This window comes from Eutrigla gurnardus, assembly GCF_963514095.1.
Source record: "Eutrigla gurnardus genome assembly, chromosome: 6".
Lineage (NCBI taxonomy): Eukaryota > Metazoa > Chordata > Actinopteri > Perciformes > Triglidae > Eutrigla > Eutrigla gurnardus.
In genome coordinates, this window is record NC_139920.1 from 10,640,847 (window position 1) to 10,667,598 (window position 26,752).

General features: G+C 42.0%; 1 protein-coding gene across 4 annotated transcripts in view; it reads right to left on the reverse strand.

The window, feature by feature from the left end:
• Window positions 1–26,752, reverse strand: part of szt2 (SZT2 subunit of KICSTOR complex) — a 94,070-nt gene that overhangs the window by 26,986 nt on the left and 40,332 nt on the right. For 3 of the 4 annotated variants that reach the window (XM_084012507.1, XM_084012506.1, XM_084012505.1), the window contains 13 exons: window positions 26,361–26,479; window positions 26,037–26,201; window positions 24,051–24,135; window positions 17,359–17,532; window positions 13,389–13,580; window positions 11,942–12,141; window positions 10,546–10,712; window positions 9,568–9,665; window positions 9,288–9,420; window positions 8,826–8,956; window positions 7,788–7,835; window positions 5,752–5,873; window positions 3,927–4,112 (listed from right to left, as the gene is read on the reverse strand). In XM_084012507.1, the coding sequence (XP_083868633.1) occupies window positions 3,927–4,112; window positions 5,752–5,873; window positions 7,788–7,835; window positions 8,826–8,956; window positions 9,288–9,420; window positions 9,568–9,665; window positions 10,546–10,712; window positions 11,942–12,141; window positions 13,389–13,580; window positions 17,359–17,532; window positions 24,051–24,135; window positions 26,037–26,201; window positions 26,361–26,479 (1,820 nt within the window). The remainder of the gene's footprint in view (window positions 1–3,926; window positions 4,113–5,751; window positions 5,874–7,787; window positions 7,836–8,825; window positions 8,957–9,287; window positions 9,421–9,567; window positions 9,666–10,545; window positions 10,713–11,941; window positions 12,142–13,388; window positions 13,581–17,358; window positions 17,533–24,050; window positions 24,136–26,036; window positions 26,202–26,360; window positions 26,480–26,752) is intronic. The other variant, XM_084012508.1, reaches the window with a different exon arrangement.

A 26,752-nucleotide genomic window follows, 5' to 3' on the forward strand; every position in this document is an offset into this window, starting at 1 on the left:
CTGGCTTCACTTTTCAGACCCAGAGGCTGCCGCCCGCTCAGGAGGCGGGATTATTTGGTATAGATCAAAACTAACCGATTCATTTGAAATGATCCACCTCTGAATCCCCCTACTACGATGTGTTATCTCCTTCTGGGGGTGACATTGCAAAAACAGCCAGGGAAACAAACATCATCCTGGAGGAACCGGCTTTCCTCTGCCTGAACTCCCCCTGAGACACCGGTTTGAGAAAATTCCAAACACAAGTGTTACCCAGCTTCCACAGAGTTACCCAGAGTCTGCACATCATCAATGGAACGTTACGAGGAGACTCTCTGGGCTGATACACATTCAGAGCAGCTCTTGGCAGCAGTACGGGAGACTATGTCATAACAGATTAATGTCTGCCTGATCAGCTGCAACACTGGGATGCTACAGATCCCATATTAGTATTTATGGTTGTCATTATTACTGGATGCCTACATTTCCAGAGCATTGTTCGTGTGCCCGGGTCGCTGTTGAGAGGAACTTTTGGGTGAGTTTGTTCAGCGGAGCAGCTCAGGGCCCAGATGCCCCAGTGTGGCAGAGTTGGCTGCACCATGCCTACAGGCTGGAGGGTCTAACTGTGCACTGGTGCTCCCTCTGCTTCTCATCAGAACCATGACAGATGAAGCTCTGTTCAGGCAAATTTTCTGCTGCTCTGACTCTGCCTTCTGTCCGGACTCATTAGTAATGCAGCGATGAAGAGCAGGGCCATCGGAGGGAAAAAGGAAAAGTTTGGTTCTTTCTATTCTTTGAGTTTGTTTTGTAATTGGCCGTAGGGGGGAGGCTAAAAGGGCATTTGGTGTCTTCTTTGATGTAAAATGCTGCCTGCGCCACACTACAATGCAGGAACAACACTGTTTGTGACATTTCCCCTTATTTTTTAACCTTTTTTAAGCATGCTTGCATGCTTTGTGTCAATGTCACCATGGTCAGATTGACCTGCTAGGGGGGCCCAAGGGCCAAAATGCGCTGTGGGGCCCTATTAACCCATCCAGCCCACTCCCCTCCTCACACTCTGTGCATCTTGAACATAATTGTTTGCTGGAAAAGGGTTTCTGTTCAGTGTTTTTGAGCACCAAGACTTCCACTTGGACTTTATCACATCAATGTGCTGTTCAAGGAGCAAGTTCCCCAAATCAAATTACTACAAAGCCCTTAACACCTGGATCTTCCCAGGCCCACTCTGCTTGGTTGGTCATTCAGCCATGTTCAACACTTTCCCCACATCCAGCATGTGGACTGTTGTGCTGGAAGCACATCATAGCAGCGCTGTTGCATCACTCAATCCTTGCTTTCCAAATTACACTTATGAATTAAATTATTACATTTAACAGGATGTTAAAGTTCAAAAAGTCACCACAAGTTAAATTGAACACAAAACTAGAATTACCAACTTGCAGATGTTCGACTCCACTAATCGGTTAAATTGAGTACATTGAGAGTTTAATGGAGTTTATATCCATGTCTGTCCAAAATGTCATCACTTCATCATTTTATCCTATATTCATTTGTGCTAAATTGTAATAATTAGCATATGAATTCTTAAAACAAAAATGTGTTTTGCAAGGTCAAAGTGACCTTTGACCACCAAATGTCCTCAAGGCATTCCTGAGATATTACGTTCACCAGAATGGGACGGATATAAGGTCACAATGACCTTATGACGTTTATGCCAAATTTGAAAAAATTTGGCATAAACGGACGGATGGACGGACGGACATATGACCCAAAAAATAACATCTCCATGGTTGTCGCCAGCATAGAGGCATGACAAATATCTGCAGAAATGTATCTCCTCATCTTATTTAGGCACAACATCTTTTGGTACAACTACAAAGAAAGTGACAGGTCAACATCATTGTAAAGATATAATTGATGTGTTATTTAAAGTTATGTAATATCCAGAGCATGGTAGCAGTATGTTTTAATGGATTTCATTAGAATCAATGGAAGCTTATTTCTCACTGCAGGAGAACATGCAACCCGGTGACCTTGAAGTTAAGGTCTACTACTCCCTACTCACTATCCTGTCACACAATCTGTAAAATAATAAAACAAAACAAAAACACACTTTGGGATATTTACGTCACTGCTGTCGCACAATTACGTGGCTGCTGGGCCCACCCTTATTCAAATACCAACATATTTTTGTAATAAATACTATACTGCATTCATACAGCAGTGAGTGAGTAGTGAGTAAACAGTAGTTGTTGAGGGAGGACGGACTGTTACTCGTGTGCTTTCTCTACCCACTTTTTCCCAGCCTCTTCTTTTTAGTCATCGAAGCCCTCAATATATCTGCGGCTTACTGTTAGATCCCAAATGTGCCCCTGAAAAATTCTATGCAGTCCAAAAAACTGCCGTTATTGCAAAATCTTACTATACAAGTGCTCCCATGGTCTTTCACACTGCATCAGGCTCTCTGGCTTCTGACCAGTGGAAATCAAAATCACTGGGGTCGAAGTTGGAAATGGAGTCTTTCTGCACCACTTACTCACCAGTGGGAACAGTGAGGTTGATATGACATCTGACTCCTGATGTGACGGTGGAGGAGAGCAGGCATCAGAGTGTGAAGGAAGGGGGGTTGTTAAATATGCTTTGCAAACAGCTTTGCCACTGGAAGCACACTTTTAAAAACTAAAGAGAGGACACTCCCCTATTCAGAGCGCTCTATGCCAGAGCTGATCATAAATAACCCAAGAGTATAAATGGAAACTGACAAGGATTAAATTGCATTGAGCTAGTTAAGTGTTTCATTTTGAAAAACAAGGTCGTTAATATGACAGGGTTGTATTTCCAGGATGTGATCAACAGGAAATACAGAGCGGTAATAATCCAGAAGAATAAAAATGCCCAGTCACATGGTCGAGAAATCTTGTTTGGTTTGTGCCGCCGCATCCCGTCAGTCGCACTGGTCTGCAGCCCCAGATTTAATAAAGGAGGTTCAAGCGGTTTTGCTGAGATACTCAAAACAGAACCCTGCATGAAGAAGCAACAAGCTGTGACGGAGCTGCGGGGGACGGGAACACAGGAGGGAATTTAGCATTCAAACTGAATGTCAACGTAAACACTGCTTTCACCTGGAACTGATTAAATTCAGATTCAAACAATCTAATAACTCTGTAAGTTGACAGCATAAATATTAGCCAACAAATACACATCCATCTTAATAGCAAGGCTGCTCGCCTTTTCATGTTGTGTGACCGCAGACAAGAGAAAACACCACAGGAACCCAGGTGAAACTGTACAACTAGATGGGATTTGTAGTTCTTCAGATGGTATGATGTCAAACATTGGTTGGCTTTCATCAAATCACAAAGTTCACACATACTACCAGGAAGTGCTGTAGCACACACCCGTTCATCTTAAACACCACTCTGGTTAAAATGATGTGTTCAGGTAGTGACATCACCAGGATTCCTCCCCGGGACACGACAGCTGTATGAAACGTGCCTCGGGTCCCGCTACCCGCTGCAACAGTGTGAATCCAGATGCCGCCCTGGCAGGCTGGTTCCACCTGAACTAGCAGCCCCCCGACTCCTCGGCCCCCGTCGTATGCAGACATACTGACTAGCAGTCGGAAACAGAAGGCGTCACAGCTGCCTTTTTAGTAACACGATTGAAGTGTGTCAGCATGTCTGTAGAAGTCTGTGAGGTAGCGAATGCTGACGGGGGAAATCCATATTTAATCCTTTTTCATTTATGCTAAGCGTCGTCGCGTTTTTATTTTCCTGTTTGTAGAAGTAAATGGCTGCCTAGAATTTGAACTGGTGAAAATTGTAAAACATTTCAGTGCCTCAAAAACGTTTCAATTTCAAGTATATATTATTAAAAGGATAACCTGACACTGGTTTAGACGCTGTGTTGTAAAATGCTGCTGATTTAAGGACCTGCTTCTTTACCTGCTTGAAGTCCATTTCGAGGATGGGTGCATCAGAGAAGCAGTAGTGATGGAAGAGGCCCATCTTCTGGTTGAGCAGGCAGTGGACAACATGAGCCCTCGCGTTCTGCCACTTAACAAGGCGGACCAGCTCCCGGTTCAGAGAGGCGCCCAGGTCCACAGACCAGTTATAGCTGTACAGAGTCACCTGAAGCGATGGCGGGGACAATATGACGGGTCAAAAACAAGTATAGTATAGGCATCACATCCATGTATTCCATTACATACCGATTGCAAGTCTCTAGCTTTTAAAGGTGAAATGTGTAACATGTAGCATTGAAACATGGATCATTTCATTTCTACTTCTACTTCACCATGTCAATTTAAAGTCATCAGTCCCATCACGCATAAGCGTCACGGAGTCCGCTGTAATTGAGGAGTCATCTGATCAGCTCTTCTGATCAGCTTTCAGAGAAACCACCAATCAAATTATTTAGAGCCACTATCAGCTGACTGGGAATGAACATCAGCTGACTGCTGGCTGCACCTGTAACCTGAACAAAATGCAGCAATAAACGCCAGCAAAGCTTGCTAATGCAAAACTGACATCACAACTATAAACTATAAGCTTTTTAAGGCAACCCTGAGTTTCCATCTTTCTGAGCATCAGGATCAGCATCATAGAAGGAACAGTGTCTGTATTTATTGTAAGTCATACCGCTGGGATTTCGAAAATACCCTGGTATACACTTATACATCCTAGCCTCGCTGAAACTTTGAAAGCCTGTTTAAAAATTAACAATACTTTTTTCTAATCTTCATGTGTATCGTCAGCCTGTAGTTTACGTAGCCATCTGTGGGTTCACTGTGACTGTAACTAGGTATGTGTGCACTTTGGTAATTGGTTTAGTGCATTAATTCCCAAATGGTAGAAATGACAAAACAACTAGTGTTTCTGTTTTGTCCACCCTCTGGCACGGAGACTACTCCGCTGGGAGGAGAGGCATCTCCAGGAGATCGAACACCGTAGAGCTGAAAGTCTGATCCCAGGGGACCAACCCCACTCCCCCAGGAGAAGTGAACTTTCTGTTGCGGCCCTTACACAGGTTAGACCCAGCGTTCACTGCAGCTGGCTGAATAGTAGTTGCTATAGGTAACTGCAGGTCTGTCTCATAAGCTGCCAGACATTTTCCAGGGAAGTAGTCTCCTGGTGACGGAGAGTACGAAACAAAAATACGAGTAATTTTCTCGTTTCTGCCACTCTCAGATTAAATCTAATAAACAAACAATCCAAATTTATTTTCAACATGATTGAGGCAGCTTCTTCTTCGTCCTCTCATGTTGGACTGAGGACAGACTGGACCCTACGGAGACTCACTAGCGCCTCTCCAGGTACAAATGGTTTTACAAGACAAGACGGGCCGGTTTAAAGTGCTCACGTCAGTAGGTGTCTCTGAACATAACGTTCTGATCATAATGTTACTTAATTTGTTGAATGTTTTAAACTCAAATCTGATCCAGAGCTTACACATTGCACCTTTAAATCTTAGGTAAGATGGTCATAGGGAACCGACACAAAACATGATCTCTATGAAACCTCGCAGACCGATGTGAGAAAACCTGGATGTATAATCATCTGCCTGCAAACTGTATGTGAGCCTTTCTGTTGCTTTGATTAAGCAGCCGTTAAAAGGACAACACGACAAGGGAGGGCCATTTAACACAACTGTAATTCAGTGGTCAAAGATGTATTTACACTTTAAACTATCCAGACCTTTTGTACTTGTAACAACTCCAACAATTGTTTGTTCTCATGACCTGAGGGACATTCACATCTGCACAGTCACCTTTTTATCCAGGATACTGATGAAGAGGAACCTCTGGCGGGGAGCCAGTCCTGCGCCCGCCTGGCTCGGAATGAACCAATCACTCTGCTCCATGGCCTCGAAGCGCTGGAAGCCCTTATGAGCTGGGCAGAAGAGAGAGAAATTCAGTGAAAGCAAGAGGAATCAAAGCCAGACAAAACACCAAGCACAGACTCCCTGCAGACTGCCTGGACTTTATTTCATCTGTCTGTACCTAACTGTTGGATTAGAGTCCATAGACAGCACCGTATCACTCTGAGATCAACTTTGTACATGCAGCTCATTTTCATTTGCACGTTTAGGGGAATGCTCAGTGGGTCTTTAACAGCCCAAAAGCCTAATGCATTGACTTTGTTGACAATCGCCCCTCCAAATCTGGATTTGGTGTGAACGCAGCATTAGAACAAACTGAGCCGAACATGATTACTAGGGAAGAAAAGAAACATGGAGTGTTTATTCTTTGCTTTCCAAAATGCAATGATAATGATATTATTCAGATCCCAGAATCTACTGTATATAGTTTGAGGATATTCAATTATGGGAGGAAGAAAACAACAACTAGAGATTACATTTCGTTTAGATTTCAACTCTTTTAAACAAAAGGCAGCAGTTATTTGCGTCTGCTCTGCTTGTTGCCTTCCTGTCCTTTCAGATCCAGCCACTCCTGCCGTGCAGTATAAATACCAGCCTGTTTCCTCTCATTCCCTGTCAGGTACACTTCCCAGTGCTGACTTCTGCCTGCCTGAGCTCCTTTCAGATATGTTTGCTTGTTGCTTCTGACTCATGCATCTGGTTTTCTCCTGAGCCTTCACACTTTGGGGCTATGTATTACTTTATTAGAACAGCATTAAAACTGCACAATAATTCGTAGACCTTTGTCTTTAATTAAATGCAGTCTTCCTCAATTGCCTTTGTTATCAATATATCAATGTGTCATGTATATCATTGTTTAATGTATTGTATTTTCCCTTTCATTTTCTTTTAAAGAAAGTAATTGGACATTTATTATCGCACAGTTAAAAGTGCAGACATTTACTCACAGACGTCTGCCTGTACTGGGTATACTGGCATGGCTCCAGGCTTACAGCTTTTTATGGGATTACTTACTTAATATTGTAATAGCTAGGTTATGCATTAAATAAAATATTTAGTTAGAATCAGAGTACTTAAACTGCAGCAATAACACCTGAATGAGATAAGATCATAGACTATTTATAAGTGGACTTAGTCATCATGACGTCACCTATTGGTTAGTGAACCAACCAGTGAAGGAGGTGACTGTATTTGGACTGTGGAGGAGCGACAAGTGGATCTGATGAACACAAGCGGCAGACGGAATCCCGAGCAGCAACCTTGATCCATCCATAATAAATCAAGTGAGAAGTTGGGTCATTTTCTCACAACCAGAGGAGTCTCCCCCTGAAGGCCAGTAGAGAGAATGCAAGTTTAAGGCACTTCTGCTTGGCTTCACTTTTCAGAACCGGAGGTTGCCGCCTGGATAAGATAGAACTTTACTTATTCTACTCGCATAGTAAAATACACATGTTGATTAAATGTATCTGACTCACTGAAATAACAGCTGCAGCCTATGACTTTACCACATCCTGATTCAAACTGTATAATCAGCTTAAATTAAAGATGTAACTGGAGATTCAACAGCCAAAGGATCTTTTTGGCCTGTCATCAAGTTACCTGTGAAATTAATGTTAATAAGAAAGAGCTGATATAACCAGCAGCTGCTGAAGTTTGGCGAGAGCTCCGGTGTTTAATTGAGGTATTCCGACAAAAACGTCTCCAAAAAGTCCCCTCCTTTATTCTGAAGTTTTAAGTTGAGCTTTCAAGTTGCCACTTTTATTGACTTTTAAGCTCTGTTTGTTAATTTCTGTTAATAAACACATAGCATTGGTGAATAAAATACAAACATATTAAACACTACATTTCTATCAAAAACAATACAAACAAACAGCAATGTCAAACATCCCATCAGCACCAATGTGTAAGCTGAGAGGCCAACTTACGTGTGAACCTATTTAGCACTGGGGAGTTTTCCTCATCTGAACTGTCTTCTGTAGGCAAACAGAGATGGTACAAACAGCAAGGCGGCATGGACGGTGAACACACGCAGCTCGACACAAACCGGTCGAAGCAGACATTTGCAAAATAACACAGTTATGTTAGGCATGTGCTGGCATGGACACGGAGGCACAGAAACAAAGAGCAGCAGCAAGGAGAGCATGTTGAAAGCTTGGGCACAAAACACTCATGCTCATGTCGTCTACGCTACAAATGATGTTAAAACGGGTGTTAGAAACATGCTGCTGGTTTGTAAGTCTTTATGCGCTGATATCAGCCTTCATTAACAGTAATCAATATCAGCTGGATGGATGATTACCACCACGTCTGTATTCTTCTTCCATATGGTTTCATTATATTAAATCACAGTAAGGGGTTGTAAATCGTTTTTTTCCCCTTTACAATTAGAATTTTGATTTGAAGTCTCAATTTGCGTTGCCATAGTAATGCTATAAAGAAGAGATCTCCCATACAGCAGTCATCACAGAAAATAGAGGCAGACCTAGAATAAGGTTTTGGTTTGATTGGGTGACAGCCACGTGCCTCAAGAAACTCTGGGTAGTCCATTCTCCTTGTGTTGCCTTTGTCTTGTCTCATTACTTTTCACTCCTCAAAGATGCGAGTGGACTTTTTGATACACATATGATAATCTGGAAATCTGTCCAGAAGTACAGTTGTGACGACACGGAGAAAATATCCCAACATACAGTATTTAGAGGTCAAAACTTGTGAAATTACATACCTGCTAGCTTCTCAATCACAAGTGTCATGGACTTCTTAAAGTTCAAATTAACTTGCTGTTGCAGTTTTCTTTGAATTATTACGGTCATTTACGAGTATTTCAAGAGGATCGGGTAGTGTGATGGATTTGTAGTCATGTGTACACTGTACAGTTGTTTGAGCGGAGCAGACGATGACCATTGGGTAACAGTGGCAGTAGGTGACCACTGTGAATGTGAAGAGACCCTGGGTCTAGCAGTTACCTTGCTCAGTGCTACAGTGCCACTGATGGAAGTTGCGGCCAATGAGAATGAAGCTCCTTGTAGCGTCTGGAGGTTGGCTGAGGTTGTGGGTAAGAGGCAATGGGACAAATATGCCTCCGGATGAGGGACAGCTAAAAAGGATGAGAAACAAGAGACAACCATGAATGCGATACACACGACACAGCAGTAACACAGTGTTGGTCTGTGATATGTGGAATATCCCTTTTCCTCTGCAATGCACTGTGGGAGACTGTAAACAGACATTTCATACTCTGCAAACAGAAACCTCTCAAAATGACATCTGAAGTCGCACAATAAAAGTCGATGCAATGCTTTTGACAAGTAGGCACTGAAAGCAGTTGAAGAGCAACGGTTGTGATCCACTAAGCGCAGTGGGACAAAACGCCAAGTTTGCCCCCATTTATGTTCAATGGGACATGAGCGAATCGTTCTACAACGCACCTTGTCTTTTCAAAGGCCTTCACTGTCGTGTCACTGGCCAGAGAACTGACCAGACTAACGATCTCTGCCAAGATGGAAGGCAGCAGGAAGTGGGAAGTCATTTCGGCCGTGCACTGCTGGATGGAGGGGCAGCCTGTTTCCCAGCACCAGGTCAGAAGGGAAAAGACAAGACGCTTCAGCACGCAGAATACAAAACCTCGTCATCATCAGTGGATGCAGTCATTCTCAAATTATTTTTCCCCATTCTGGATGAAACATGTGAGACTTAAATAACGCTTACCAAGTTTAGCCATGAAAGTGATCCATGGCTGGCAGGTAAGCTGGTAGATGGGATGGAGAGTTCCTGCATCTCCCTCCTCCAGCTGAGACACCTGCCTCCTACGAAGACACACACACATATCAGGGCTTGTTTTACAGGTGGCACAACACTAATTAGTTTCAAGCTTTGTTGATTGCTGTCAGTGACAGTGGTCTCTTGGACAGGTGCTGACAACATTGCCTTTCATAAATCAATTTCAGGACACTGCTTCAGAAGTGCTTTGGACAATATTGTTCAGTGAATGTGGACTGAGATGCATGCTTTCTTCCAGCTAGGGCATTCATATTCTCATGATAAAAGACATCTAATGGTCTGCATTTTCAGAATTAATTCCACAAAAGAGAATTTTATACTGCACCATGAAAGCATCCGCTGTCTGTGACACAACACAAGGAAAGCCTTTGTGCCTTTTCTGTTTTAGTTTATTTGACAGGGGCAATGCTGATTGATAAACAGAAAAAATAAGTGTGTGAGCCAGCAGTAGACTGGAAGGCTAGCTATGATCTGCAGTTTGTGGGTTGAGATTGTTTATTAGCTAATCAGCTGGAGCAGTTTTGAGATAAAAACCTGCATTGTGATGCATGTAACCTCAATATTTACTCTCCTTTAGCTCTGGTTAGTTCTCCACCAACTCCTGAGAAACACATCTTTCTCTTTGGCTGCTAAATGCTCCATTATGTTCACCAGCTCGTCTCTAACTGTGTCTGTCTGCTGTCAGCTGCTGGATTCCGTTTTGAGGGATTTTTCACTGTCAATCAAACAGAGACTTTGAGGTTTAAGGATAAAAGACCTCTTCTCCCTTTCCTTAATACAAAATATTAGTATTACGTTTGGTAATCATTTTTATACGACTTTTTACTTTCAAAACAGGATCTCAGCTTTAGAACTCATTGGTACACATTCAATGCATTGACGTTTGTGGTTTCAGGTGCAGCCCACCTCTGGGCCTGCTCCAGCTCCACAGCCACAGCTTTCTCCTGGCTCCACTGCTGCTTCACGTTCTCCGTCTTGTGTCTTCGGCGTGTTACTCGGCCCTCCTCTCCCTTCTCCTGCACTATGTCATCAGTCGTCTTTGGGCTCCCAAGCTCTGATGAATCTGGCTTACTCTGCAACGATTGAAAGGAAGGCATTTAAAGTCCCAGTCGGCAAGTCCGGCGGATCGAGGGCACTCTGTCAGATTTTGAATGTTTACAACTCTCACGCTCCTCCCCCACGACCACCGAGCTCCTTCCCCTTGACTTCGTGCCCTTTGAAATCCCTTAGATCACGCCACCTTTGAAACGCGGGTCCGATGTTGATGTTGGTTTTATCACAGGCCCCGTCGCAATCTTTCTTTTTTTCCTTATTTTCCTTGGTTGTTTTGGACCTCCTCGTTTCGGTTTCTAACCGAGGAATTGGAAACTTGTTGCTACTTCCCTCTACCTCCCCCCTGTGATAGTGGTACGACCCGAGGGGGGAGGGGCTCTGTGTGCACGAACACAGCCCTGCGTGCTGATTGGACAGGATCATCCGGGCGCTGTCGGATCTTTGCAAAACAAACAACAGGCTCTACGTTTTCTAAAACCGGATGATTTATGTTGTTCTATCGGAGCGTAGTGTCGGCTTCTGTGAATATGATCAAAAAAATGTTGCCGACTGGGACTTTAAGTTAAGTTCAGTTTAATTTAAGTTACAAATGCCCAATATATGACCAACAATTCTCCGTCCAAGGACCTCAGGTGGTGCACTGGCTTTTATGGGGTAATAAAGATTATAGGCTAATGTTTCAGGTGGCCTTATAAAGAATTAGCATTTCTATGACCTAGAACCACTTCATCTTCATCATAATGTTAACTTGTAATACACTGTATGTTCGCTTACAGAATGGGCTGTCGGTAAGATATGAATACGGAACGGGATTAGACCTAGAAGTGACCCCCGGGAGCTCATCAGAGGTATGGAGTGTAGAGTGTGCCATTATAACAATAATATCTCTCTTTTAATTCAAATCAATGAATAAATCAATAGCTCATTCAGTGGTTGCCAAGCAACAATTGAAAAAAAAACATATGCTCAGGCAGTGCAGGATGCCTCATGGTTTTTCACCTGCAAAACATGCTGTCTGATCAACCTCTGAATCAGGCAAAAAAAGCTGTTGAGAAAGTGAGTAATACCAATATCTGGCTAATATCATCCAATCAATCGATCGGGCTCTAGCTGGTTTCAGTCGAGTCATTATTGAACCCAGTTACACCCCATTTACTATAATATGTACATGCGTATCATTATAAATGGTAAAGCAGCCAGTGATCAGGCTAAACACAGATGAAAGCCTTCAACGTGTGGAGCAACTGACCAGTATGTCCCAGAAGCTCCGGCGGTAGCTCTTGCTGGTGGGTGTGGTGGACTCGGGTGTGCTGGTCCCTGTCATGGGGCTGCTGCCTCCAGCTTGGGTTAAGGTGATGGGAGAAGGGCTGCTCTTGACGACCCGTGATCCACTGCGCTGCCGTGGACTGTCCTTCACTTCTTTAACCTCCAGCAAAGGAATCAACAGTCCTGAAGACAGAAACAACCACAATCAAGTAACATTCACATGTGAGAGACTTTGTATTTTTACCAAGATGTCATGGAGAACACAAAATCAAGCAACTAAACAGTGTTTAAGCAAATAGCCAGTTGATTGCTTGTTTTTCTTTCTCCCCTCACAGTCAGATATTTGTGTGATTTGCCTCCGGAGATTGCACTTCAGAAAAAGATAATGAGGAATCAAATTTAAATAGAAAGACTTGGAGTGTAAAACAAATGTGAGTAGTGAAACACGTCAAGTGTGCATGTATGTCTTAGTTTAACAGAACTCTTGTTTGGATTGATACATTTGCAGAAACAGAATGTATTCATGCGATGGACAAGGGACACACATAGGGGCAAAAATACTCCAATAACACTTATACTATAACACACTATAAATACCACCAACTAGTCAAGTTGCTGTCTACATCCATGTCAGTCCTTCATCATTTTACCGATTAGAAATCTGTGTAATATTATCATAGTTAGTATATGAATTCAGGAATTATGGCAAGTTTTATGAGGTCACAGTTACCTTTGACCACCAAATTCTAATCAGTTAAGTGTAGAAATTCCCTCCAGGCGTTCCCGAGGTAAAGTAAAGTAGAACTTTGGCTTTAGTGTCATGAACACATGGTTAACATACAATAGCTTTGTTAAGCTGATAAGTGTTTGTTAGCAGAGAAGCTGATTTATCAGTTGGCCAATTTAATAGGCCGATATTAGCCTATCGCAGATATATCGCTATCAGCGCATAATGCTGGTAGATATGCAGATATGAAGCATCAATATTTGTAGAATCTAACATGGTATTACTAATCTTTAACACACGTTTTTGAAAACCACATTTGAGGCATCATTGCAAAATGTGTATATTTAATAATAATATTAAGAAAAAAAAATATTTCTGGAGCTTAACAAAACAGTTTAACAGTTTAACAAAACAAAGTGCTTCACAGAGAGAAAATAATATACTAAAGTGAATGATAAAATACATGAACGGCAAGATTCAAATAATGAAAAAAAGTTTTTAAAATAATAATATAATAATAAATCTATAAAAAAATCTGTATATGCTTTTAGATAAAAGTATGTTTTAGAGATTACTTGATCCTATTGGTCGGGCTCTACAAAGTGTAGCATTGTATTGGATTACATTGTAGAGTGCAGTTTGACTGTAGCTGACAAACAGGTATACAACACATAGAGAAATGATAAGAAAATCAGCATCTCACCTTTTGCCTCTTCTCTCTGAGCTTTGGTTGCTGGGCAGAGCATCCCCAAACAAAGAGGGTTGGGCAAGACTCTCAGCTCCATGACGACATCACAGAGGGCGTGGCGCAGCGCCCCCTGTAGCTTATCACTCAGCTGTAAGGGGCTGACGTTTCCCTGTTCCCAGATGTCGAACCGCACATACAGCTGTGGCTCTGTTAAAAAACACACATTCAAATAAGTTAATGTTGAACAAATCAGAAAAGAGGGAGAAGAGAGAGAAACCTAGAGAAACCCTCTGCACAAAATCAAGAGGATCATGGGAATCTGGAAAAAGAGAAGTTAGTTTATTCTTAGAGCGCATTAAAATAATAAACGCTGACCAAGTTCTTTATCAAGACATTAAATACAACATATAAAAACACAAAGGGAAGGAGATTACAGCGCCCCACAATTCCTTACGGCAGCAACATTTAAGGCGACACACCATTCAGCTGTTCATGAAAATAACCATGCCTATCTTGCATATTTAACAATTATTTTCATACAGACTATATTATAATGAGAATGATGTTGATATTCATGAGACTGCTTCATATCACTTTATTTATATTATATTTGTTTGGAACATATTACAAATGTTATGGTCTCTAACTGAGAACTGCTTGTTTTCCTTCATACTGTGACTTGAATGATTCTGAATGAACCCTTTAAAACACCAAAGTCACAACAGCAACCAACCAGTAAACCAACCGGTTGAGCTCCAGTGTGATATCGTCACCTGCAGGGTGATATTCTCAGACTTGACTCCAGAAATCCACAGAACACATCATAAAAGCGTTTTAATAGGTTGAATAGTTCCACGACTAGTGAAGTGGATGTGATGTGTGTAATGAGTGGAGTCCCTCCTAAGAATTACAGTTTGATTATCTTACAAGGTTACAGCAAGTCCCAGGAGTCATTTTATTGTATAAACTGCACTAATTTCAAAATGGATTAATTACAGTCATAAACGTCATGCGTAACAGTCCGGCTATTAAATTAAAAGTCTGAATATTAAATTCCCCTGAAATTGAACGAGTAAATCTTCATGGTAAATGAATGCTACTCTGGTGTATTAAGAGATTTTTGTTCCTGGAGGCTAAATTGGTCAAAGTGACACTACAATGCAGGGCCATGAATCAAATTTAAATCATGGTGTTGGGGTCTTATTAATTAAATTGTGTTTACAGTGTCTGTTGTTGGTGTTGCAACAGGAAAGAAGTGACAAATACGGCTCCAGCTGTTTGGTTTGGGAATAATATATAGACGTCCTGAAATGGAAGGTTTCATTTATTTAACTTCACTTTGAGTGAAGTGAAAATCATAATACATGTCCCAATCAGACGGCAACCTCTGGTTCTGAAAAGTGAAGCCAAAGCTGAAATGCCTTAAACTTGCATTCTTTCTTCTGGCCTTCAGGGGGCGACTCCTCTCGTTGCAAAAAGAAGTCTCAGGGCCCACACACACACTAGGTAACCCGTACCGTACCAAAGCAGGTTTGAGCCCCAAAGTCTGGTTTGTTTGACTATAGCGAGTGCTCCATACCGGTACACTTCCTCGGCCCTGGCACCGTTGGACGAGGTGTGCTTCGGCACGGTAATGTTGCTCATGCATGTGGAAAACGTGGACCGGCCGTTCTGCTCATTATCACTCAGTGCTCGTCTCAAATCCCGCTATCGAGTCGAAAATACTATTGATGACTGTGAAAGATGCTCTGTCCAAACTCTGCTACGCTCACATGCTCCGATCCCGAGTGTTTACTTGAACACGTGCGGATGCGTCTTGCCAGTAAAGTTGCAGTTCTCTGTGTTGTTCTCTATGCTGATGACTCTGAGACGACACTTCTTGGAAACTACGTACAACCATGTGTTGTAGTACAACGTGATGATGTACGTACAAGGGGCAATCCAAGCTCCCTGTGTTAAAGGAAAACACCACCGCATTTCCATACTGAACTATGTTCTGCTCTGATCTTAGACGAGGTGATACATACCTCCCTCTCCTCTGTGCGTGCACTCAATGGCTCTTGCGCGCGCTCCGCGCAGCGCTAATTTGCTAGCATGTAGCTTGTCCTTAGGATCCAAAGGGGGGTGAAGTCAGAAGCGACCAAGCACTTCCACGTTGTCCCTTAAATACGGTTACGTGAGTAGTTACACGACCCAAGTTTGGTTACACAAAATGAAACATGCCAATTTTTCTAAGCGGATAACAAGGATAACTATATAGTATGGCGGAATAACAACTGGAAGCACTTCGACGTCGGCGCAGTAATCTCATCACTCCGCTCCCCCTCTTACATCCGTCAATAGAACCTACGTGACCTGCACGCCGTCGCCTGCACTACCTGTAGTAGTTTGTGCACAGTTGAGGAAGCATCAGGTTGTAGTAAGATAGTTTGTGAACAATCAAACATCATGGTTATAACGTGCATCGTACAGGGTTGTGAAAACAAGCAGAAGGTATATAGTCCCGTCATGTTTTGAGTGATGATATTACTGCGCCGACGTCGAAGTGCTTCCAGTTGTTATTCCGCCATACTATATAGTTATCCTTGTTATCCGCTTAGAAAAATTGGCATGTTTCATTTTGTGTAACCAAACTTGGGTCGTGTAACTTCTCACGTAACCGTATTTAAATAGGGACAACGTGGAAGTGCTTGGTCGCTTCTAACTTCACCCCCCTTTGGATCCTAAGGACAAGCTACATGCTAGCAAATTAGCGCTGCGCGGAGTGCGCGCAAGAGCCATTGAGTGCACGCACAGAGGAGAGGGAGGCATGTATCACCTCGTCTAAGATCAGAGCAGAACATAGTTCAGTATGGAAATGCGGTGGTGTTTTCCTTTAAGTGTCCCTCCAGGAATAATAACACACTGCTACAGTATTAAAGGACTCCACAGACATCTTGCAGGTTAAATATCGTGACCAGTTAAAATAATACTGGACCAAACAATTTATGATTTTACTTGATCTTTTTTTTCCTCTAACAGCTCAACTTCACTTGGTGACGTTTCCTTTAAAATAAGCAACAAGCATTTCTACAAACTGTATACTTATTGGCAAATCATTTATCAATAGTTAAGAATATGAAGCGTGGATGTCGATAAAGTGCTGCACTTCAGACTTTCATTAGGGAGCTGAATAAAACAGGAGTCACATTCCTGATTGGCTGATGAAGCCGATAATTCCCCTGCGTGGGTTCAGTAAGTGCATTTTACAGTATGCACCTTTCCTTTTCATTTGAGATGGAAATTGCATTCATGTGTGAATATGGACCTTCATCACTGCTTCATGTTTTCTGACATTCAAGTGCATTACTGCTTCAAGGCCCCATTAAATAATGACCCTCATGTCATCAGTACGCTGAGCATGTTCACGTTTACCCACCTATCCAGTGTATTTATACTTTATACTGAAGAACTGAGGACTCAAATGAAATCAATATTTCTCTGGACGGAGCATTGGCTTGCTGCCTTTTCAGAACTCATTTCCACTTCACGTAATTTAGATTTGAGTTTAGTTGCTTTATGTTTGACAAACGCTTCATGTAACCGTAACCATTTATCTTGTCCTCAGTCCAGCCCGAAGCCTCCAAAAACCAGCATCATCCATTTCACAACCAGGCGGCAACCTCCCGTTCTGAAAAGTGAAGCCAACGCTAAAGTGCCTTAAACTTGCATTCTCTCTACTGGTCATTAGGGGGTGCATTCTCTGGTTGCAAAAAGAAGTAGGACTTCATATAAGTCTATGAAAAAATTACGCTATTACTCTGCAGCTGTAGTGTGAACAGAAAAAGGTCTGAGGACTCATCCGAGCTGAATTGACACATTTTTGAAAATGAAGTGACAAATAGAACTGAGCCCCTTTTCTCTTGGTCCATGTTTTGGTCCCCTTTAGGAGCCCCAAAGTTATCCTTTAGGTTTAGCTTCAGCTGCTACAGTGTTGTGTTTGTACCTGAGCTGATGTTGATGGAGTCCACTTTACCCACAGTGGTCAGCTCATCAAACTGGTCTGGATGAAGGGGCATGCTGCAGGTCTCTGATCTCTGCAGTGCAGCACCGTCCTGAACAGGAACCTGAAGGGGACGACCCTGGGTGTCTACAAAGGAGAGGGCGATGCAGGCAATACCTGAAAGAGAAGGGGAATTATGTTCAAATAATTACTTACAAATAAGAAATAGAAGAAATAGAAGAAGAAGAAGAAGAAGAAGAAGGAGACGACGACGACGACGACGACGACGACGATGACAACAACAACAACAGGGTATAGAGCCTTAAAACCTAAAACCTAGTCAACTCCATTAGGTTTTCTGCTTCTACAACCTAGGGACTCACAAATGAATTGCTTCTGCTAACAATTATCCAAAGAGCCTCGACAGTGAAGCTTTTTCATTTACCCTTTGGGTCATTTGTTTAACTGGAAAATATAGTGTTTGGTTTTAATTGGCATGGTGTCAGGAACTTTGACCCTTTGTTTGGACACAGCGGCACAGATTTTAAATAAGCAGAGTAACAGTGAAATGGGGAGTCTTAATATCTATATTTGATTCTTTGTGCCTCATCACATAAAGTATAGTTGTACTCTTATACTGTCTCGGAGAGACAGGAGACACACATGCATTTCATATATATATATATATATATATATATATATATATATATATTAGGGCTGTCAAAGTTAACGCGTTAATAACGCGTTAACGCAACATCCTCTTAACGCCGTTAATTTTTTTAACGCGCGATTAACGCTCGGTATTAAAAAAAAAAAAAAACGCGCATTGTATGATTTATGGCCGTCGGTGGCACCTGTAGTCTTGATCCAGAGGGAAGGTACGTGTCAACAGGCAGCGGTGTTTCCCCACGTCCCATTCATTGTCTATAGGTGCGTGTCCACAGGCAGCGGTGTTTCCCCAGGGGCGATTTTAAACGCGTGTGGACGCGCCGCTTCCCAGTATTGCAGGCTTGGTGGGCTGCCACTAGAGGATGATTGACAGGCGCTCTCCTTCATACAACAGATTTTTGCGAGCGTTCCCGAGGCGGCGAGTCGAGCCCGGCGCCTCTGATTAGCATAAAGTAGATTCGACTTCAAGGCAAATGAGGAGCGGCCAACTCGCGCGCCGTCTCTCGACATTCGCCGCGACGCTACCAGAATGCATTGCTCGGCTTTTCACATAGACAATGAATGGGACGCGGGGAAACACCGCTGCCTGTGGACACGCACCTTATGTGAAAAGCTGTTCACCTTCAAAAGACTGCCAGATGGTTCAGTCGATAATACCGAAGTAATCTGCGCGTACTGTGGGTATGAAATGAGCTACCATAGAAATACGTCCAGTCTGAGATATCACTTGCAAGCCAATGCACTTATATCCTAACTGTACTTATCTCCTGTTACACTATCTCCTGTGACATGTTCACTTTAATTGTTTGTGATATATTCTTATAACCCTGTTTTGATCCCATGTTTTGGTAAGGGGATATTTGAAGTGTTAAATAAACATTTTCATAAATCAAGTATATTTGCCTTATGTTGTTAAAAGTATTAAGAATATGAAAAAAATACATTAAGGTACATTTAGTAGAAAAAAAAATGTGCCAAAAAATGCGATTAATTTGCGATTAATCGCGAGTTAACTATGGACAAAATGCGATTAATCGCAATTAAAAAAATCAATCTTTTGACAGCCCTAATATATATATATATATAAACTCCTCAAAAAAAGTTTGGAAACGTTATTTCAGTCGATTGTTTCTCCCCTTTAATCATACCAATTGGGCCACTACCCACACGGTTAGCTGTGTTGCTCATTCCTTGGATGCATGATCCTTTCAAGTTGTACCTCGTTGTAAAGGTGACTAATCAGGCTTTCCAACGATATAAAATACAATACCAATTGGTATTATTAAAGGGGAGGAACAATCGACCGAAATAACGTTTCCAAACTTTAGTTGAATATTAAAGCGCTGTCCGTCTTAAGCTTGTAAACTACAGTTAGCAGCAGTGACATAGTACACAATCTTGCCTCTGTCACAGGATTTTATTTCAAGACTGGTCCAGACCACAACTGCAGTGCAGGAATATCACTAAACCACATGTGCACTGTCTGATATATTTGTTAACATTGTTACTGTGATTGGGTGTCAAACTTTCTGCTTCAAATCCAACCAATAACTTTTCTAATGTGAGTCAAATGTTTAACTTTTGTAAGATAATGAGATGGTGTGTAGGTGTGCAGGTTTGGCTGCATGCTCGAGAACCTCTGCAGTGACTCACACTTTGTCAAAACACAGGGGGCCTGTTTCATACTTCTGTTGCCTGAGTGACTCCTTCTCACTCACTAGTCTTAACTGGGCCCCGGTCCGAAGGGGTCACCAGTTATAAGACAGTTGTGTTCACCAACGACACCCCATCCACGACTCTGTGGCCACAGTTTGCAGTGTGTTGGGCTAACAGCTAACTCAACTACGACTACACACACATAGGGCTAACGATCATCAAACGGTGTCATCAGACACAGAGAATATTATGTCGGTCCTACCCGCTATCTGAAATCGTGGAGGAAAACGGTGCCCAATTTCAGGTATGGACAGCTTTTCCTCTAAATTCATGCACCTTCGATAAAATTACAAACACTCATTACTATGCTCTGCAGTCATGTTTCTCTCTCTCTCTTATACACACACACACACACACACACACACACACACACACACACACACACACACAAACTCAAATACAAAAAAAAGAGGGGAGCGGAGAACAGACAGAAGAAAGTGAAGCACTGCACCAGACTGCTTAAAAAAATAGCCTTTAAAATGTTAGATTGCTTGTCAGCAAACAGTCATCAACCTGTGAAAGCACTCTAAACCTCTCCTGTAGGGAAAACAACACCAGGCGTCGCCATCATGGAGCAAGCTGACAGGGAACAGGTGAGACTTAGTTACTTCACACGCTGGCCAGGGATCAGGTAACATCACACAACTTAAGCACTTTGTACCACAGCTGCTAAAACTAATGAGATGCGGAGTCGGACCTTTTCTGCACAGCAATTAAAAAGTTGCTAGACAGATAAGTTGAATGAGTACAGGAGGAAGGAACAAACTGTTGTCAGCTAAGAAAAACACTGAAATTCTGTCTTACTTTCAAGCATGTTTTTAAATCGCTTTCTCCGCCAATTTGGAAAACGTTGTACTGTTGCCATCTTCTAGCCATCACCATCTTGGATTTTTTTCAACCAGTGAAGGAAGTGACCATATTTGGACTTTGGAGGAGCGGTTGGTGGATCTGATGAACCAGAGCGGATCCAGAGCATCTGGATTCTGGTGTGAAGCTGATAACAAAGTTATCTTCATAATTCAAGGTGAATAGTGACCTGTGAGGCAGTGGTAGTGACCTGTCACAACGTAGCCCCGCCCTAAATAATACCTCCTTAATGGTCTATTTGACTATTTGAGAAACTCATGTTTACAATGTTTACTGAGACAATAAATCAAATCAGTAAATTTCTCAAAGACTTCCCTGATGGCCTGCAGAGAGAATGCAAGTTTAAGGCACTTCAGCTTTGGCTTCACTTTTCAGAAAGAGTTGTTGCTCCCTGTTTCGCCCCAAAGCTAGCAACAACTATGGCCCAGGTGCACTTAAAGACCAGCTATTTCCCTTCCAGAAATTAATATTTTTAATTTTTCTCTTGAACTGTTTAACTGACAGCATTAATCAGTCATATTAAATTAACAGTTAAATGATGAATTATAATTAATTCACTCTTCAGAAACAAAGATTGCTGCCTAGTGGCAACAAACATTCATCCACATTTGGTAAAACCATAAGCACGTGATAAATAGCTGATTGCTATGAAAGTATTAATCTGGGGGGCTGGGAGACAGTCAGATTCATGACTGGACTGGAGCAGACTTGAGTCGACACCTCTGTCTAATACTGTTTAACTGCCCTGAAAGTAAACAGCAGTCTGATTCTATACAGCCTCTTTGTTGGTGCTTAATGGAACAAAGCTACTTCTGCCGCCCACCCAGGATAACGTGTCCTGCAAATGAAAACGCAGCACTGTGATTAAGAGCCAAATGTTAAGTTAAAATGGAAATCAACGGTAGCAGATTAGTAATTATAAATGAGCGTTTTAATTCAGCAAACTCGTCATTTACATCCTTAATTAGTTGCCCTTTGGTGAGAGCCGTTGATGGATGGCAGAGTAATGTATTCGCCTTCCACAGCATCGTGTTCACACTGAACAGGGAAACCTATCAGTCACAGAGCTAATTCCTCCCCTGCAACGGACTTCAAATGCCAAAAGATGATGTGAGCATATTGATTAATAAGATGGCATTGCTCACTTCTGACTGGAAGGTGACAAAACGGAGTGGAACTTTTTTTAGTGTTGATTTGCATAAAAGCAGATCCATTTATGACCACATTGTAGGAGCGGTAGCCTCCTGCTCGTCTCACACCATCCCCTCTGTGCAGCTAAAGGCTGCATGGGTTTTTGCAGCCGTCAACCAACCTCATGTAATGAACAAGAGAGATGCTTTCCTGCATCGAGCCGGTCGTCTCCGGCAAGAGAGCAAATTAGTTTGGCAATCTAAATGCAAACGCAAGAAAACGACACAGTGAGAGGAACAAGAGAGAGATAGAGATATTCGTCAAGTGTCTGGTTAGAATCAGGTTTGATGCACGGAGAGAAAACAGAGGAAGAGAAAACCCTCAACAAAAGAATTATGTGGATGCTTATCAAAGGAACTAGCACTGAGGAGAGGAGTGTCATAGCTTCTGTTAGGCCATGAAATGTGCTCCGAATTAAATATGAGAGTTACAAACAGGAAAGCAAAGTCTGCATATCGTAAAATATCATTGCCTGCAAACCAGCAGCTTAACAATAGGAGAGATAGAGGCCGATGAAACATTCTACGTCTACACAAAACCTGAAGTTCCCAGGGTGCATCTCTGCCTGCTCAGACTGTTAATTTCCAAATAACCAAAGCCTGCTCCAGCGTGGTCAATACTCGTAGGCCAACAAAGAGAAGTCTGCCTTCCAAGCTTTCTGACAGAAATCTCCTTATGTTTCGGCAAACACCAAACATATGGTTTGGAAACAGATCATGTTTTGGGTTTTATAAAATAAACCCTAAAACTTCTCACTTCTGACACCAAAATCTCCTGCATACGAATGCAGAATCTGTTTGTAGAGAATAGTTTGTTCTTGCTAATGTGTTTCTAGTTGAGGTTAGCAGTTAAGGTTAGTCTCCATTGCAGAGATCATGCTGAGTTTTTCCTGCGAGAGAATTAAGAGGCGGCCGTCTCCAGCAATCTTCCTCCCACCTCCAGTGGAATACAGTATTTTCCAACGTTGCTGCACTCAGTGGATTTCTTTCATTTCTAACAACAGCAGCATTAATGTGGTGGTGCTGTATGGTAACCAGCACAGTGCAGCAGGATCGGCACTGCTAAAACTACCAAAGATAAATCTGTTTAGTATATCTGTATCCGCGGTCTCAACCTAACTTGTTATATATGATATGCTACTTCGGTACACAGTGCAAATACTGTATTACCTCTGTAGTATTATATAAAATATTATATACTACAGATTTCACATTCAATTAAATTTCATTTCTAAAGCCTGTTATCCCAACACATCCTGTGTCCCTGGACTCTAGTATCAGAGAAGGAGAGGCTTCAATCTTATAATTACTTTGCTCGAGCCAGTTGGAAGGCAAGCCACCACAGAACACACACACACACATCATTAGGATGGCACCACCACGTCATTTCACACATGAAAGGACACCAACGGGACCGGATTTGACACGTGCTGATTCTGGAAAATACTCCTGTGTTGTATCTGGATATTTGTCCTCCAGTTGCAGTTTTGGGTTAATGTTTTTATACATGTCGAGGTGAAAAAGACTGATGAAGAAGCAGACTTCCAACAATGGCCCCAGCAGTGCCCTGAATCCTTTTATTATTATTACTTTTATTTTGCAGCCACAGAAAATCCCTTTTAGTGTCACTTTCATCATTTGGCACAACTTTTGCCTTTTTAATGGAAAATACGTAATGTGTCAGTCAGTAGAAGCACAAGAAAGAATCTGCTCCCAAAAGAAGTTCAGCTTATGGAAAGATGAATAATTGGGTTTCATGATTAGTAAATTAATTGATTATTAAAACGGCTGACTAACAGAGAGATAAGAGAGGCTTTATTGTCATCCATCCGTATGCTGTACAGTATGGAGAAGAACTTACTTTTGCTTTTCCTGCTCCTCGAAATATAAATGATGCAACATTCAGTGGGAGTGAAGCATCATTCAGACTACATATGAGGTGCAAGATACAAAAACAAGACCCAAAACAAGGAACAAACATACACAGGGCAACTACACAGGAGTGTCTTCTAAAATAATAATAAGTCAAACATTATGAAGGACTTGGATATCAATGGGTTTTTGGATATGCACACACACACACACACACACACACACACACACACACACACACACACACACACACACACACACACACACACACACACACACACACACACACACACACACACACACACACACACACACACACACACACACACACACACACACACACACACACACACACACACACACACACACACACACGATTACCTTTGCCTCCCGTCCCCTGTCCTCCGGGTTTATTGTAGAGGTAGATATCACCGTCAGCCAAGTCACTGCTCAAATGTAAGTAGTGCTGCAGACAGAACAGGAGAGCAAATCAGCCCCTGGAAGCTCAAACCACACAAGTCAGCATTTATTTCATACATCACAATGAGACTTGTCAAAATGATTTTAGTCTCTGCCACAGTTTCTGCGGAGCTGGGAGCCTCCCACATGTAGGATTTATTCATTCTTAATCCAGATCACTCTAAATAGAGCTGTTTGTAGCGCCCTTGCATATGTCAAAGTGTCATCTATCAGTGCAGGGAGGCATTTTTTGATTTGCAAACAGCAATGACTTATTTTTTTTACAAGTCAACAAATAATTCAAAGCGGTTGAAGGCCTCTAAAAAGTCAGACTGTTTACTACTGGTGTTTACTACCCAGTCTTTCCCTGCTGCTAAGACATTGAGAACTCAGCAACTCAGCTTCTAGAATGATGAGCTCATCCTCTTGTGATGATTAGATAGCTGCTCAACAATACTAGGGAAGGTTCTCTGGGCACGTAGGTGGGTTTGTTAGAGACGCTGAAAGCATTAGCTTGTAGCTGAGCATAATAAAGCCACAATATTTGTATTTATACACTAACTCCATAGGTGATGCATACGAGACATGACAGTTTCTGGAAACTATTCCTTCTGATCACACCACTCGCCTTTGTTGAAGCTTGACATGCAAAATGCTGCTGACCACAGAGAAAACATTTTCTTAAAGGAACTAAAACAGAATAAACTAATGTTTAACCGGTGTTGCACCATCTACTTCTGCGTAAAGCTGCTGTGTTGTATAAACTGCTAGTACAAATAGGTCTGTGGCGAGGAACATTTCTTCTTTAAGAAATTAATTTAATCAAATATCTTACTAGTTACCAATTATTTAATAGTTTATAAATTACTAATGTTATCTAATAAAGTGATTTACACAACTTGCTGCTGTTATTTTATTTATTTTCTTTTACCTTCCAATTATCTGACTGCTTGTGTTTCTTGCTCTGTCAGACATTGTTGTAGCAATGTAGCTGAACAGGATCTCGGATCTGAGCAGTTATGTTGCTATTGAAGGAGAAAGCCCTCTCAGCCAACAGAAATAATGTCACACTACAGCATATGAAACTAGTTATAATGAGGCAGAATTCTCCTCTAAGGTCAACAAACAGATTCTGATCTTTGTCTCTACCTCAAATAAAGGTTAGACATCAAGAAGTGTTGTTTTTCAGGCACTTACGGGAAATAGAAAGAAGCAAGAAAGGCAAACTTTCATTATCATCTGGAAATTTCTACTTTTACACTGAGCAGGTTGTATTCAGAGAGTTGGTCTCTCCTTCTCTAGTTCTGGGTTCTGATTTGTGATTTAAGTGTTCCCTTAACTTTTTTGAGAAGTGTAGAAAGTACTGCTAGAATAATTCAGAAAATGGTTTTATCACATAGTTAGCCCAGAATAACGCGCTATTATTTCCAATAGCTTTACAACCTGGTATAATGTGATACAACACAGAGGACCAGGGATGTCAGAAACCTCTTCCACAGAGAGAGAGACTGTGTCCTAACAGCCAGTGTTACGTTACGTCATGTAAACCAACCACGTAGCTGTCAGCTGTGATCCAGATCAGTCCGGAGACGGACTTACCAGATGGATCAGTAGGACTTCATGTCTTTTTAAACAGAAAACCTTTATGTTGTGATGTTTACTGGAAATAACAGACAATATAACCAACAGAAGTGGGAAACTTTTAGGTTCTCTCCTGATGATCTCCATCCTGCCAGCTGACACCTTTTTTTCCAGACTTTTGCAGTAAAGTTGCAAATAAATAAATAAATAAATAAATAAATAAATAAATAAATAGCGAACAAAGGAATTGCTTGAATTTGCACAATCATTGCGACCACAACGTCACGAGTTCCAGGAGGGGCTGATTACGTTAATACCATCAACTACCTTGAAGTGGTGTGCTGTGTTGCTGTCGGTGTACTTGGGTACATGCAGGAAGATGAGGAGGTTCTGCCTGAGGTAGTGAGCCACAGCAGACAGCCAGGGCAGACAGTACTGGGGGAGGCTGAAGGTCATCACCTCAGTGGCTGGAGATCCTGATGGCTGGATGAACTGACAACAGACAACATTTAATGAAAGCTTTAATCCAGAGAAATGTTTTCTGGTTGTCTCAGTGGGAATAAAAGCAGTAATTCTGAACTACAGATCAGTAACGCACATTATTTGGAAAGAATTGAATGTTCTATAAAAATCAGTGGACGATTAATTTACCTCCACATCAGCTGGTGTCAGCTTGCAGTTCCTGACAAGCATGACAGTGATGATGTCCAAGGTGGTCTCGTCCAAGCGCTTGCGTAGCACCTTGACCAGCTCGTCTGTAATCTCTGCACCTGAACAGGAAGTAGATAAAACTCTGTTTCAACCTCACGCTGCACAAACACAAATGTTACTACTAGTGCTTTACTAATGGGACGGCATGTCAGCGAGTAAAGCTCTGAGTATGTTTCAAACAAGGCGCTTGTTGGAGCGTCCAACAGCATCTGAACCACCAGGGGCAACAGTCACGTCCACCTGGCCGGGTGTGCAGCGATGTAAAATGGGAGATGCTAGAGAATCTGGTCACATCATCAACAGGTGGTCTTAATTCAAGGATGATGGTAAGT